The sequence below is a fragment of the Malania oleifera genome, chromosome 3 (genome assembly GCF_029873635.1).
Source record: "Malania oleifera isolate guangnan ecotype guangnan chromosome 3, ASM2987363v1, whole genome shotgun sequence".
Classification (NCBI taxonomy): Eukaryota; Viridiplantae; Streptophyta; class Magnoliopsida; order Santalales; family Ximeniaceae; genus Malania; species Malania oleifera.
Window position 1 is genome coordinate 104,975,781 of NC_080419.1, and position 16,371 is coordinate 104,992,151.

At 34.0% G+C, this 16,371-nt stretch overlaps 1 protein-coding gene across 2 annotated transcripts; it reads left to right on the forward strand.

Annotated features, from left to right (window-relative positions):
• Positions 1 to 1,629: 1,629 nt before the first annotated feature.
• On the forward strand, positions 1,630 to 14,981 carry LOC131151959 (enhancer of rudimentary homolog). Of its 2 annotated transcripts, XM_058103484.1 has the most exons (5): positions 1,630 to 1,795; positions 8,515 to 8,608; positions 9,019 to 9,139; positions 14,544 to 14,621; positions 14,692 to 14,981. In XM_058103484.1, the coding sequence occupies exons 1-5, from the start codon at positions 1,793 to 1,795 to the stop codon at positions 14,858 to 14,860; spliced, it is 465 nt and encodes a 154-aa protein (XP_057959467.1). In that variant the 5' UTR covers positions 1,630 to 1,792; the 3' UTR covers positions 14,861 to 14,981. The 2 variants fall into 2 exon arrangements, with proteins under 2 accessions (XP_057959467.1, XP_057959468.1); XM_058103485.1 differs by having other exon boundaries at positions 14,544 to 14,981.
• Positions 14,982 to 16,371: the final 1,390 nt, after the last annotated feature.

Sequence of the window (16,371 nt, forward strand, 5' to 3'; positions counted from 1 at the left end):
TACTGCATATATTTGAGTATCAAGTAAACTTAAAGTTTTATTTTGATTTGGGTTGCGGAAACCAAAAGGGAGTACGTTGGTTAAACTATATCTGGCGGAAACCATATGGGAGTACGTTACTTGGTTAAACATTCCAAAGAGAAATTAACTAAGAGTTTAACTGAATTCTAAATATTTGGAAAGAGTGATTGGATTTTATATTGCACATCATATTGAAGAAGCAAATTCATTTATACAAGGCTTGGTTCAAATTTGGCTAATATAAACCAACAACCATCTTAAGTTTTTATATTACATAAGTGTTGTGTATTGGCTTGTTTGTTTGTTTTCTAATTATAGTTAATTGATTTGGTTGAATGATTGGATGTTTGTATGGTTAAGGACTAAATAAAGAAACTAAGTTCTTGAGTGCTTAACAAATTAAACAAGTAAGTCACAAATTGGTTAAAAGAAATAAAATAAGTTTAAGAATTCTAAAAAGGAATTAAAAGAAATTTTTTAAAAGTCTAATTCACCCCCCCCTCTTAGGAAGTTATTCCTAATTTCAATGCTAAATCTCAAACTGAATATATATTTCTTTACGGAAAAGCTGCTATATCTTGGAAATTAGCAAAATAGATGATTACAGCAACATCTTTCAATTATTCTAAAATACTAGTTATCCTTGAAACTAGTAGAGAATGCGTGTTGTTTAGATAAATGGTTTCTCATATTCAAGCAAATTGTGGTCTTCAATCAATCAAGGATGTTCCAACAGTTTTATATGAAGACAATGTTGCATATATAATTCAACTAAGAGGAGGATACATAAAGGGTGATAGAATAAAGTATATTTCTTCAAAATTCTTCTATATACATGAACTTCAGAAGAATAGTGATATAGATATTCAATTGATCCAATCAAGTGATAATCTAGCAGATTTGCTCACTAAAACTTTGTCTACTGCAATATTCAATAAATTGGTTCATTTCATCAGAATGAGACATCTTAAAGATTTTAACATAGTTAGTTAATATATGAGTGACATATAAGGAGGAGTGTTATGAAAAATGGGTTATAAAAAATGTGAATGTCACCTCATCTTCCACCACTTCGGTTTTTCCACCCCAATAGTCTTGTTATCCATATTGCTCTATAAAAGGGCACCCTACCCCTCACATTTGGAATATACGTCTTTGCATACTTGTATACACATTGCATGCTTGTACACGCACATTTGATACTTCTATATAAGTAGAAATATATAGTGAGGATAACAAAAGAGAAGAGATAAAGCAAAGAGAGACATTTTGTACAAGAAATAAAGAGAGAAGTGATATTTTGTACAAGTTCAGTCTCAAATCATCTTGTAATTTCGTCTGAAATAGTGAAGTTTTTTATCTCATCAGCCCATGGAGCAGGTATATCTGAACTACATAAAATTTCTACCTTGTATCTATATATTTTTCTATTTGTTTCGTGCATATTTTATAACACAACCCTAATTCTTGCTCATTTTAATTATGTGAGGTGAAGGAAAATATTATATTACAAATAATGATACTAAACATTGACCGCAGAAAAACAGATGAGCAGGCCGCTTGAAAATAAAAAAGTGCGCAAATCGGACGGTCGATAATCCTCCTATCAAATTAATGGGACCCACTGAGGAATGGTTCCTTCGATTTTCCACGCTACCGCGGACCGCAGTCTCTCCCCCTCTCCCTCTCTCTCTCTCTCTCTCTCTCTTCTCGGCAGTATCTGCAATAAGCACTGTTAGCCCGCTCTGATTATAGTTCAATTGTCTCCGCCATGGTAACAAGCTCCTCTCCTTTTCTTTTCTTTTTTGTATTGACTTGCATAAGCCTATCTGCAAACTTGCTTCGTTTTTGTTTCTTTATTTCGTAGATTCGAAGCGTTTCTTGTAGTTTTTATTAGCTAAATGAACTTCATTTGGCTGTTCTAAAATCTCAAATCTTTGAGGAAATTTAGGGTTTTATTATAGCGCTGGCCTATCTATAGTTCTTGCCCATTTTGGCTTTATTTTTTTTTATTTTTAAAAAAAATTTAAGCAGTTGAGTGTTTTTCTTTTGTTTTAAAAATTGGGATGGTTTTGAAAATTGGTACCCTAAACAGTTTCTAGTGTGTTATTTGCGGTTTGGAAATTATAAGAAGTGCGGAAGCTGAATTGGTTTAAATAGTGGACTAATCAGAACTCTTTTTTACTGGTTAGTTTGCTTACTTAGAAGTGGCTGGTCTGGGGGCTTGTTTTTGGTAATTGAAGCCTGTGGGCTTTAGTTATGGATGCTTAGGTGATGCATCTGTCCAGCTCTATGTTTCCTTGTTTTTAAAATATATTCTCCTAATAGTTGCTTAGAAAAATTCTCTAGAAACTTGAACTTTTCATCACCACGATAAACTTTAGTTTAAGGACCAGAAGAATTTTAGCGTTAAAGTTTATACAAGAAACTTCTAGGAAAATAATGTTCAAAGTATTCATGGTCAGGTATACATCCCGGTGTATGCCATTCAGGTGGTTTTTTCTTGCTTAATAAATTATATTTATCTTTCAAAAAAAAAATTTCCAAGCTGTTTGGACCTATTTCTTGATCTAATGCATGTTACAAAATTTTCATTGATGCGTTAAATCCTAAATGTGCTGCTAAATTCATAAATTCACATTTGAGCATGACAAAAGGCATTTGTTATATGCTCCAAATCTGTGATTTCCTAGGAGTTTGTGCTTCTTATTTCCCACCCTAAACTAATTGAGTTTTCTTTTTCTACTTCCTGGAAGTTAGAACTTTAGTTTCAGTTTCTTTACATGGATGATTTATGTAAAAGGGGCTTGAATAGTACCATCTACGACAATATAATCAATGCTTCATGCTTCCTTGAGCCCTACTGGATTGTGATTGTTATAATGATGAAAAATATTATAAGTAACATTATGATGGTTAAATGCATAATTTTCATTTTGTAGTTAGATGCATAATCTGCACCTTCTTTTGTGCACTGTTCAAATAAGTAGACCGTTTTTTAAATGTATAAAGGTGCCTAACCCTTTAAGAATCCAGAGAGAAATGTGTCCTATTTATCATGCTAAGATGCGTCTTTGAAACCTCGACTGTTTATGCCTCCATGGCAAGCTAGGTACTTCTAAGATGTATTTAGAAAAATTTCTCAAATGAAAAAGAGATTGTGCAGTAAAGTACTCTCTTTAGTTCATTTTTCCTTTCATGAATTATATGGGATTCTATGTTCAACTTGTAAGTTTGATGTTTTGTGGTCAAATATTATTATCCATGGTGGGAGCAAATGATTGTCTTTTTGTTAGTTCAATAAATGTGTTAGACAATGAATGGCATTCTTGGGAATCTCATTCTTGGCAATGGGATGCCTGCCTCATCAGAATAATTTTGTTTGGTTCGCATTGTAAGATTTCTAGGAATGCACATAGATTACCATGTCAATATTTAGTTCAACATGGGAATTTTGATGGGGACTTAAGAGAATGAATACTTTAGCCTTGACATTTGTATAAACAATATATGAAGGATAATTATATTTTCAACACAAAAACAAAGAATATGTACTTAATTAAATCTCTGTCTTAAAATTTTCAACAATCATAAATTTAAAAAATTCAATACTTAAAAAATTCAATTAACTGAAATAATAGAGGGCAGGTCTCAAATTTTAACCATTATATTATATTACTATGTCACCACAATAATATACTTTCATTTTTTGAATAATTTATTATTTTAAATATCATAATTGTGTGCAATACTATATTATTGGGGCATTAAAGTTCGACTGGCGAAAATAGTGTGGGCAATATCATCTCAAAGGTAGGACTCCCATAGGAAAGAGATTCTTATGAATGCCCATGGGGTAGGGTGGGAATTGCATGCCTGTGTTAAGTGAGAATCTTTCATTTCTAGGAATGTAGGATGTCAGTGCCAAAACAAACATGGGGAATGGTAAAAGATGCGACAAACCAAACACCCCATGATAGCATAGGAAGAAGAAATATTTATCCTATAGGTGTTTACCACTTATGAGAAGGTGACATTCGCCTTGGCCGATCACTTATTATAATTAAGGCTGGGTTTTTCTAGAATAATTTGAAAAATATCCTTTATTGGAGCCTATGACAAAGCACTTATATTGTATCCTTAGGCAACGAATATTTTGTAGCTAGAACAAAAAAGTCTAAATTCCCTCTAAGTGAGTCAAATGATAAGGATTAAGGCTAGAAATGACAGTTTCACAAGATCAGTTTTATTTTATTCTAGGGGAAAGCTCTGTATCGTCAAGAAAATTATGAGAAAGTTTAGAGAAAAAGACTGGGATTCGCACATCATTTTTATAGACTTGGAGAAGGCTATTAATAGGGTCCACAGGAACATGTATAGTGGTTTCAGTAAAAAAGGAATATTAGTGCATAAAAAGATCATTGAAGATATGTACAATGAGATAATGGTTAGTACTAAACCACAGCAAGAAACTAGAATTCTCAATTGCAACAATAGGTGTACATCAAGGCTCTACTTTGTACCCTTGTCTTTTTGCTTTACTCAACAGTTGAGTTCTTAAACGGTGATGCAGGACAGATCTAGGGAAAAAATTCACTGTTCCAGTCACTGTTCATGCTGCTGTAGTGTAGTTACTTTTCGCAACACTGTAGCATCCTAGGTTTCTTCAAGAGTTGTCTTTTGGTTAGTCTACTTTGCACTGGAAAACAAGGGGTGTAACTATTATTGCCAGGGTTGGAATTTTTCATATTATAAATAGAAACTTTCCAAACATTGTATGAGAAATGGGAATCTTGTCCGGTTTTGGGAGAATGTTGGGGTGGGTAAAGTTTTGTTGGAGTTGTTGGTTGCTCGTCTTCTCAAGCTGTCTTCCATTAATAATGCCTCAATTAACACTTTTTTTTTTTTAAATTCCTTGGACGGGGCGTCTCTTAGGATTTTCAGTTCCAGGAATCTCAAGGAAAGAGAGGTTGATGACTGTACATTTTGTTGAGTTTCGGACTCTTTAGTTCCTAAAGTGAGAAATGATATGAGGATCTGGATCGGGGATGCTACTTGTTCGTTTGCTACAAATCGTTCTTCTCTTAGTTGTTGAAAACTCAAAATCTTTCTCCTTCCCCTTGAATAATTTTATTTGGAAGGCTAATGCAGGCTTTCATGTGGACTCTGATTCTCAATAGGCTTAATACTAATGTATGGAGGCCGTATATGGTTTCTTAATTTTGATGAGGCAATGGTGCGGCAATGAACTATGGATGCTTTTTTGTTGGTATGATATTAGGGTTTTGGAAGGGGAAAGAAAGGAACAGTTTTGTGGAAATACACTATTTTTGCTCTTTTCTTGACTTTGTGGATTGAAAGGAATGCAAGGATTTTTAATGGCAAAACAACTCCTTCCCATTTATTATGGGATAGACCTGTTCTCCATATTTCCTTTTTGGCACAATCTTAGGGGTTTCCTCATGGGAGTTTTGTTGCCTGATTTTTCAGAGGAATTAACGAGGGGCTTTTATTATTTTCTGGTTGTTTTTAGGAGCATGCCTTACCCGTTATTTGTAATTGTCTCCCTTTTCCGTTATTGAACTTTTTTTGCTATCAAAAAAAGAGAAATCATTGTATGAGGTCTGACTTTTATTATCAGTAAAATTTCAGCCTTTGGCTTTTAAGTGCTCTTAGGAATTTAGGGTTGTAATTAAAAACACAAGATGTTTTTCTTTTGTTTCCCTCTAAGAAACATAGGCCTTGATGGACGATTAAAGTAAATTCTGGTGTCACCACACTCTTGAATGCACTAACCATGCATTGTGAACAGTAACTACAACTAAGGATCAATGATGATGGTGATCAAGCAATCCTTCAAGAAGAGAACATTCATCAGGATTTTGATGAAATTTCTCACTCAATTGACAGTGATCAACTTGTTTGTTTCTCTTTTAATACCTGGCACATATTTGACAGAAGTTCACACAAAATATTTGGATGGTATCAATTTATATATAAGAGTTTTGGGAAGAAGGATGATTTAGCCTTGTGGTATGGCATTTGATGATGTTCCAGAATTGAGGAAGATGCAGTTCAGATTTGAGAAGATTTATAGGACATGAATTTCTGCAAAATAAATAAATAAATGAATGAATAAAATGCAAACAGTTCCAACATTCAAAAGACAATACATATAAAGTTTATGGAGAGGTACTAAGTTTTCAAGTCATTGAACACAATCATGAGAAAGCTCCATCTAAGAGTTCAAAATACATTCAGGCACACAAATCAATTGTTCTTCCATGTGGGAAAATCATACAAAGAAAAGTTAGAAGGCATTGTTGGGATTTCGGTAGGCCTTGGGAGGTATACGCATTACAAAATTCAAAAGGACAACTCCTCTCTTCCAACTTTGGTAGAATCTGACGCAAGATAAAAACATGGAAAAAGAATATGCTACTTGGACATAGTTACTATTCACAGTATTGTAGTGTAGTACCTCTTCACGTTATTGCAGCATCAAGGCTCTGCTTTATTTAAGCATTTTCAGTCTTTTTGGTTTATTTTATTTTTCATGGAGAGGATACGTTGTGGTTATTGCTGCCAGGGCTTTTAGAAACCTATGAATGCGTGTCGGGTTTGGAATTTTTCTGGAAGCTAGTTTTCAGGATTTACATAGCGATTGGAGGAACTGGTTGGTTTGATGTTTCTCTTTTTCTGTTGTTTTAGTTCCTTTTTTCTGGTTTGAATCAGATTTTCTTTGGGAGATATCTTTTTACCCTCCTTGCAAATTATTTCCCTATTAATGAAATTTCATTTGCTACGTAAAAAAAAAGAACCTATAAATTATCCTATGCAGAGCCAAGATATGGTGAGGGAACTCTATGCTTTAGATGTTGCATAGTTTTACTTTTATTATCAATAAAATTTTGACATTTGGCTTTAAGTGCTTGAAAAGATTAGTTTCATATTTGGTTCAGAAAATGTGTATCCCAAGGAATAGAGTGGTCAATACACAAGAATTCGATGGCTTCCAAGAGAAGATGTGATTTTCCATCATAAAGCAAATGATAATGCAATATATATATATATATATATATATATTGATAAATTCAAAACATGGAACAAATAAGGAATGATGGTTCTACCATGAAAGGGTCTACTCCATACTATACCACGGTAGACGGAACTAAGCAAGTTTCCTATCACTTTTAAAGTTATTATAACCACATGCAATTTTTGTTGCAAGCAAAACATCACCTTAGGGTTTATGTAACTACAAACCCATGAAGAGGATTTGCGCTTGTTTTCCTCTAAGAATATAAGCTTCAATGAACAATCATTGTGAATTTTGGTCTCCACTTCACATAGTCAATAGGAGGTTCCATTGGCATGTTGTTTATGGATGATAATCTTGATAGATGAAACAAAAAATGCAATAGAATCTAAACAAGAACCATGGAGACAAAGCTATATAATCTAGAGGTTTCAAAATGGTAGAAATACTGGAAATATGACTTAGTAGTTCTAAGAAAAAAAAAATTATAAAGAAAAAGTTAACCTTAATGATCAAGAAATTCCTAGGAGCAATAGACTGCATCATCTTGAATTGATGGAAGAAGGAGAAATTGAAGAATATGAGATGCATAGAATTTAAAGCATGTCACTTAAAAAAGAGAGCATCTAGTATGCTATATATCCTGAAAATACTTCTAAAATTTTATGGGATGACTATGAGAACAACTATATTATACAGAACAGAACGTTGGCAACCAAGAAATAGTATATTCAAAAAGTAAGTGCGGTTGTAATGAGGATCTCAAGAAGAATGAGTAGTTTTTATAACAAAAGAATATATATTAGGTATGAGAATGTACAATCAAAGCGAGGATACTAGATAAAAATAAGCAAAGAACAAATATAAATAACAAAAAAAAAAATTCCTTGTGATGGCCATATGGGATTTGTAGAAAAAAGGGATGGGTGATTCAGATGATTTGAAACTTGCAATGTAGACCAATATCGGACCAAGGCAAAGGAGTGATTTAATTGATGAGGGGTGGAGGGAGGAGAAGCAAAGACTCAGAAATCAGAATAACTTGAATTAAGGTAGTAAGAATGAATATGACATTACTGACCTTTTAGAGGTGTTTGCCCTAAAAGGACTCACACAATTGACCAACTCGTTATTCCAAATAAATAAGATAAATATATGGCAAATGTTGTGTTTGCCCTAAAAGGACTTGCACAATTGACCTACTCATTATTCCATATAAATAAGATAAATATATGGAAAATGTCGTGTTTGATTATGAATTGAATATTATCAGTTTGTTTATCCTTCCCCACCATTTTTTCCAAATTTTCCCCCAGGGGTAGGGGTGGGGGAGGAGGAGGGTTATGATTCTTTATTTTGAATGCTCATCTTGTTAATCACTAAATTTGACACATAAACAGTTGGTATGTGTAGGCTTGTTTATGTGCTGACTAGTTGTTCGTCCTTGTGTGCAGGCTAACAGACATACAATTATTCTGATGCAGACTTCTCCAAATAGAGCAACTAGAACTTTTATGGATTATGACTCAATAAGTCAAGCTATGGATGGTATATCTTAAATTGTTTTTATTGTTGATGGTGTGATAATTATTAGAATAATTGCTACACTTAAGTACTTATCCCTGGTTATGTTACTCACGAAGTGCAAGCATTTTAAATGGCTTAATAGCTTATAGTTTGACATCCAAATAATGAGGGAAGATGTAAAGTGGTTTTTATCTTTTTGAATTATTTGAAATTAATTCTTTACATTGTTCAAGTGTTTTTTTTTTTGACCTTCTATTTGGTTGATGTATTTTGCTTCATTTGTTCGTCTAGTTCTCTTTAAAATCTTGTTGTGCTCTAAAATTTGATATCAGCAGCTTCAGAACTATTTTCTGGATTCAATCCCTTTATTTAATGTTTTCCAATACATAAGTATCGCTCTCATCAGTGTTTATAGTATATTTCTTGCATAGGTATATGTGGACTGTACGAAAGGAAGCTTAAAGAGCTAAATCCAGCAATCAGAAACATCACATACGATATTGGAGATCTCTACAATTTCATTGATGGCCTTGCTGACATGAGCGCTTTAGTGTACGTCTCACTCTTTTGTATTCTCCTTCTCTTCTACTGTACTGCTTTGTTTCATAATTTATTACTTTTTTTTTGGGGGGGGGGGGGGGGGGGTTAGTTATGATTGATTATGGAGGCTACACAAGTAGATAGAGTTTAAACGCATGATCCTTTAAGATATGCAGCTAAAATATGCACAAGTCGGGGAGGTTAGTCCTCTTTGCCCAACGGTTATCTTGACCTACATTATTTTTTGCAGCTGCATGATCAGGCGAACTGTGTTTGCCAAAGAGACTTTTTCCTGTATTAGGTAGCATTTGGTTTGCTTTGCATGTACTTTTCTTGCTTTTTGGAAGCAAAAACAGAAACAGTTTTGCTTTCAAAAGCAAGAAAAGTGCTTAAAATAGTCAAACTAAATGATACCTTGGTTGATCTAAGTGACATTTGAATGAAAAAGAAAAGGAAGCTATGTAGTTCGCGTGGCAGTTCAATTTATCAGTGTTTTAAAAGGCGTTATTGTGGCACGCCTTGAGGCGATTTGGGCCTAAAACGCACAAAGGCATAAGTGGAAATGCGTAATTCCAAAAAGGCGTATGCCTCAGGGGATAAGGCATACGCCTCGGGTGTAAAGGCTTGCCTTTTTACGCCTCAAATGTCAAGGTGTACGCCCTTTTGGGCTTCTTGGTTTAAAACATAAATTAAAAAAGATAGAACCCAAAATGCATTGAGCAACCAGGGAGAAGAAGCTTCTTCTCTTCTACTCTCTCGACAAAGCCTCCAGCGAGCTTTCTCCTTGACGATAGCCTCTTCCCTCTCTTTGAAGTCTACAGTCTTCTCCTCTCTCAACGAAGCTTTAGCTCTCTCGACGAAGCCTCCAGTCTTCTCCTCTTTTAACGATTCCTCTGACGATTTCTCCAGTGACGTTTTCCTCTTGAAGAAGCTTCTTCCTCCTCTCTCGACGAAGCTTCTTCTTCTCTCTCGACTAGAGTAGAGGGGGGCTAGAGGGAGACGAGATTGCGCGAAGGGAACATCGAAGCTGTCAAACAGAGCTGGTGTAACGCCCCAACCTGGGTCTGCCAGGAAGCACTGCGTCTCCTCCTCCATTTGGTCCAAACAACAAGGGGGCGGACCTTATCGGACTAATGACTGGCCCAATAGACCAATACGTATCATTTTCAGTGTGTTTTGTCCTCATTCACACACTTCCTGAGAAAACTTCCCAAAAGATCACCCATCCCAAGATTACTCAAAGCCAAACACGCTTAACCGTGGAGTTCTTATGGGAAGGCTCCCGAAAAGAAAGGTACATCTTGTTGATACGAGTAGTTATATCAAATTCTTTTTAAACCTTTCTTCTAGGGGTATCACAGCTGGGAGCTATTTTGCCCTAGGTTTCAAGATTTTGGGCTTAATGTAAAAAATTCGAGCTCCTCTTTTACATTAAAAACCAATGTTTTAAAAGGCGCCTAAGCTTTTTAATTTTTAAATTTAAAAATTTATGGGAACCATTTGTAATGTTTTGGCCTATATGATATTTAAAAGTTATATATTTTTTTTCTCCATTATTCTAAAGTTTTTCTCATTTTTTTTTACTATATATAAATTGATTTTATTTATTAATTATTTAAAAAAATACAGTCCCAAAATGCTTACGCCTCAATGCCTTGGGGCTTACGCTTCGCCTCGCGGAGGGTAAAGCGCCTCACCATACGCCTTCGCCTTTTAAAACACTGCAATTTATATCTGTGACCCATACAAAAAAAATACTGTTCTGCTGTTGGTTGCCCCCTTGGGGACTTGGGTGTGCATGGTTAAACCCTGTGGTTTGAGATATATGGAATGGCATGCAACATTCAAGGAGCATTTTAGGGATAAATGTAAGCGGCATAAAACTCCTGCATTGTTACAGCTTAGTTCTGATGGAAAGGAACTTGGAAAAAGGAATGATCAAAAGTAGCTGATTCAGGTTGTTGAAAAAATTGTTTTCCCCTTATGAAGAAGAAGCCTTTCAAAAGAAAAGAGTTGATCTTGAATGTATGGTCAAAAGGTTGCAAAGTGCCAGAATGCTTAAAATGACCAAAATAAATGTCATTTTAGGAAATATAATTAATGTGCAGATTATTTTGTAATATTTGCAAAAAAACTGAAGACACCCCGTGGAATAGAATAATCGTATTAAAAAAGCTGGCTCCCTCAACTTTTAGAAGCTTCAAATATGTACTTTTAAAAATTCCCAAAAAAAAGTTAAAAGCTGACTATTAAAAGTTTAAAAAGCTGTTACCAAACTCATTATACCCAACTTTGCAGGAGTTCATCCAGAAAGTGGGGAGCTGAACTCACCCTAACTTTTCTATGGAAGTTAAGGCTGATGTTGCCAATTAATATGATGAAAAAAGTATGTAGTGAACAAAAATGCAAGTGTGATGATCCTTCAATCATCTATGTAAAGAAGGATCCCAACATGACACAAGGATGGCCTTTCCCTTAATATGAAAGATTGTTTAGCAATTAGCTTCTTTTCTGCTCCTTGGAGGGAGAGGAGTAGAAAACGGAAGGGGGTGGGGGAAGGAGGGAATTTGGACTTTTGAGATATTGTAGGTGAATGGTTTTGAGGGAACACGGTTTCTCTGATTTAAATGTTGTCTAGTTTTAATTTCCCGATCAGAATTATATTGGATGAAAATAGAAATGAACAATGCATCTATAGTTGGTAAAGCAGTGATGATGGTTGTGGTGGTAGGGATGCATGGTGTGTTGTGAATAATTTCCCTGGATGCAAGCTCATTAATATCTTTTTTTGGTAAAAGAAAAATAAAAGAAAAAAAATTCATTGAAAAGAAGCAGCAACGTAATGAGGGTGCATTACCCCTCAAATGTCCCACACAAGGTTCATAAATAGACTTTAATATTTCTGTTTACAGCATGTGCACGAGTCCAACACCAAATCATGATCAGTTGTGGGTTGGCATTATCCAATGGTATTCACTTTTTCTTTTCTTTTTGAAGATAGAAAAAGAAGAAATTCATTAAAAGAGAAGAGGCGAGTACAAGAGGATAAGAAATCCTCACTTTACAAAATAAAAATGAAAATAAATACTAAAACTGCTTTAAAACAAAGAAACGAAAAACTAGGCTAAAAGAGCAAATCAATCCCATTGAATATCAGAGAAAGCCATAATGTGAAACCAAACAGAAGCAAACACCCACAATGAAGCCAAAAACGCAACTCTTTCCCTAGTAAGATCTATAGAGAAGGTTAATCATGAAAAATCTGATCATTTGTCTCCAACCAAACAATCCAAATAATTGCATAAATAGAAGACTCTACAAAACCTTGCTGTTCTTTGGTTTCCCAAAGCCAACAAAATCTACCAACAAAAACTCCTAAGTCTGAGGACAAATCCAACTTTTTCCCATCAAATTTAAAAGCTTATATCCAAGCTACAGAACAATGAATGAGTACATGTGCATGACTCTCATTATTATCATAACACATAATGCAAATATCAGGGAAAAAGCCATGCATGACCTATGAACCTGTAACCATGTTCTTAAATTTCCACGAAATTATCAAAATTTCCGTTATAACCTGTAACCTGTAATCAATTTTCATCTTGCATAATTTCCGTCAAAATGTCAGCGAATCATCCAAAATTTATTGAAATCTTGAAATTTTAGCGAAACTTTGTCGAAATTTTAGTTATACAATGAAATTTCCTTAGAATTCAAATGAGAGATTTAGGAGTTAAGTGAAATTTCTCTCTTAATTTATTTTATTTATTTTATCGAAACAAAAGATTATTACAAGTGCTTTTGAAATTATCTGAAAAAATAAACTTATAGCAACATTTTATTTAACCATTCATTTCTTAATTATTATTATTTGTATAATAAATAATGTTTAAATAATTTATGAATTTCATTTTTATTAACTAAATATGTTTAACGTACATTACAAATATGTTTGATATACATACTATATTACAAATTTTCCACCTTATACACAACATAGATGTATTTAATTTGTAATATATGAGTGCTAAAACTTATATTATTATGTTTGTTAACCATTTCTAAAGTTTCACAAAGAATTCCATGTTTTACTTCTGATTTTCGTTATTTTTTCAAATCAAAATCGAAATTTCCATATTTTTGGAACTTCGAAATTTGAGTCGAAATAGAAATTTAAGACCTTGCCTGCAATGTATTCTTAGCGTTGGCCAAGAATGGAAATCCACACAAAATCCTTTATTTTCAATGGAATTTTAGCTCTCCACAACCGATTAGAAAGAGGGAAATAATTAAGGAGAAAGGTTAAGATGGGAGTGAAATGACTAACATGAATAAAGCCCCAGAATTTTCCAAACACCAGACCCAAGTATCCGCTGCATGAGTATTTGAAAGAAGCCTGCCAGCCAGCCAATGGTGGACATGGAACTTGTGCACTCACTGTACTTAAATCATAACTATTGGTGCCCATTGATTAACATGTTTGTTTATGCAAATAGTTTGCTCTATGCATACTTCTCACTGTTGACATCCTCATTACAGCTGCTTCATACAATACTTGTTTTCATAATTAATTATGTCATACAACATAATTAGACATGGGATCCATAATAGTAAATCATGAGCCAAAATTAACCTAAAAGCGCTCCAAGTGGCACCCAAATTACTCCTACAAGATTTCAATTAATCCCCACCCTCCGTCACGCCAACAAAAAATATTAGAATAAAATAAAATAGCAACAAAAAAACACAAAATGGCTGTTGCCCTATCAAGCACAAGCATAGAACAACACTAGTGTGAAATGATTTGAAAATAGTGGCATTAAATCTTAAAAAAAAAATAAAAAATAGGACATCAAGATGAAGAGATGATAGTAAATACATTTTAATTGATATGTACAAATGTACTTTGCATGCAAATATTTTGTTTTTACTTTTTACCATTTATGTAGCACAATATATCCAAAAAATGTAAATATAAATGCATAGACATGCCTTTAACCACATCTTTATACTTGATGATTCTATCCTTGGCTCCGAGAAGACTTTTGATTGTACTTGTGTTTTATGCCTGCGGTTCTTTCATTTGGAGCTCTCTGGTGAGATCCCGTATGTTGAAAAAATAAGTCTTCTGTACTTGCACTTCAGTTAGATGCCTGTAAGTTAGCTCATTTTGCAGCTCTATGGAGCTTGGGGTCTTGAAAACCAATTAGTGTGTCAATACGGATGACCCTTTTCTTTCTATAGTAATCTGTATTTTAACCACTGTATATGATGTTCAAGTGAGAAGTAAAAGAATGGTTGTATTTATAATCCTCCAAGGTTTAGTGTACAATTGTGTGCAGCTGTTTGCATGTATAATTGACATGGCCCTGGTGGAATGATAATTGACATTGCTGTTGTTTATGGTGTCCAGTTACAATCACTCAATTCAGGCTTACTTGCCATATGATAGGCAATGGATTAAGCAGCGAACATTTCAACATCTCAATAGGTTGGCACATTGAATGGTGTTTGCTATGCTGCAGTGCTTTCTCTTACCAACTACTTGGATGCTTTTGTAGAATTAAATCCAACAGGAAGGAAAGAGTATCAATTACTGGGTCGAAGGCTTTTTTGTGCTCCCCCAATCTTTCTCTCTCTCTCTCTCTCTCTCACGGGAGAGGGGGTTTGTTGTTGTCTCCTGCACATATATTTAGAACAACAAGAACTTTCTGCTCAATTTTCAGATGAGAACCAACTTTTGCTTGGCACTTGGATCTATGGAAATGTATTTTCTTTGTTTGTGGAAGCTTGACCTTGATGTTGGACACTGTAGTCTTATCATTCTTATGTGAACTTAATTGCCTGGTTATGTGCTTGTACACTTCTAAATTCATGTCATTTGAGATTTTGATGAATTTTGAAGCTGCTCACATTTACTGTAAACAGATTTTTCATATATGATGTTCTGATTTCTGATTGAAGAAAAGAAACCCTTGATGGTTTTTCTTTGGTTAAAATTTTAAAACAAATTTCTTTTCTAGGGCATTTTAATTTTATTTTATTTTATTTTTGGGAGTGGTTGGGGTGGGGGAACTGGGCTGGCTGGGGCTGTGGGGCAAGAAGTTGTGGAAAGGGTCGGGTATAAGACAAAATTTGGAAGAACTCAATAGACAGGTACTAAACGGTTCACATGTGACTTGGGGGTTGGTGCTAAGAAAGAGCCATTATAAATGGAAAATTATTATATATATACCAGGTGTATACAACGGATTTAACATGATTTTGTCATATGTATTTAACTAAATTAAGTAATTTTTTCTACACATCTATACATTCAATGTATTTAATATATTTTTCATTGGAAATTGACTTTAGGAATCGTGTTTAAAGTAAGAACAGAGGAACAAGGAGCAGCTGCCTTGTATTTTTGGAATTGTTTGGATAAACGAATTTGTTTGAGACAAGGAAAAGAAGAGGAAATAATTAAGGAAATTTATTTTTTATTGCACTTTATTGTCTATATTAAATACTACTAATAATAAAAATTTGTTCTAACATAATTTAAAATTAATATAATTAAAATTTTGTTTTCTAATTTTTTTTTTTTTTTATTAAATTGATTGTTATATATGTTATTTTCTTTCTCTCTCTGTTTTTTTTTTTTTTTTTTGTGAAAACCAAACAAGTAAAAGTAGTTCTTTCATATATATATATATATATATATATATATATATATATTTCTGATTCTTAAAAAAAAATAAAAAAAATTAAAGTCTAAAGCAGTGATGAAAATGGCATGGAAGGATTATTGAATGGGATTAATCCTAAGAAATACGAGTCAATCAAGATCATGGCAGTAGTCTATGCCTGACCATTCTCTCTGGCTTGGAACAAGGTGCCCTTGTGGTATTCTTTTGCTGACTTGGAACTCACTTGGAGAAGTCCTTTGGACCCTTTCAAGTAGGCATCAAACATAGGGACATCAGGACCTATATTCAGACACAGTCCTTTAAGTGAAGGATTGGCTCTTATGCAAAATCCAACATGATACCTACCAAGTTTATTGCACTTTGTTTATGTCCTCTTCCTGAGTCAACCCTAGAGTTATAGTTCCTTACCTTTCATAGTTTCATTGTCAGATGAAATAACTTTTATACCTTTTATTGGGCCTAGTGGCTCTCCTTCATTTGTTACTATAATATCCCACATAGTTGCCTCTACTCTCTTGGTGGGTTTGGAAGTTGGATTAAGGAGGCAAG

What these genes read in the sequence shown, in the direction of transcription:
- LOC131151959 (XM_058103484.1), top strand. An exon ending in AATAAGTCAAGCTATGGATG is followed by an intron (nt 8,609 to 9,018) that starts GTATATCTTAAA and finishes TTTCTTGCATAG; the next exon opens with GTATATGTGGACTGTACGAA. An exon ending in GCTGACATGAGCGCTTTAGT is followed by an intron (nt 9,140 to 14,543) that starts GTACGTCTCACT and finishes TATGGTGTCCAG; the next exon opens with TTACAATCACTCAATTCAGG.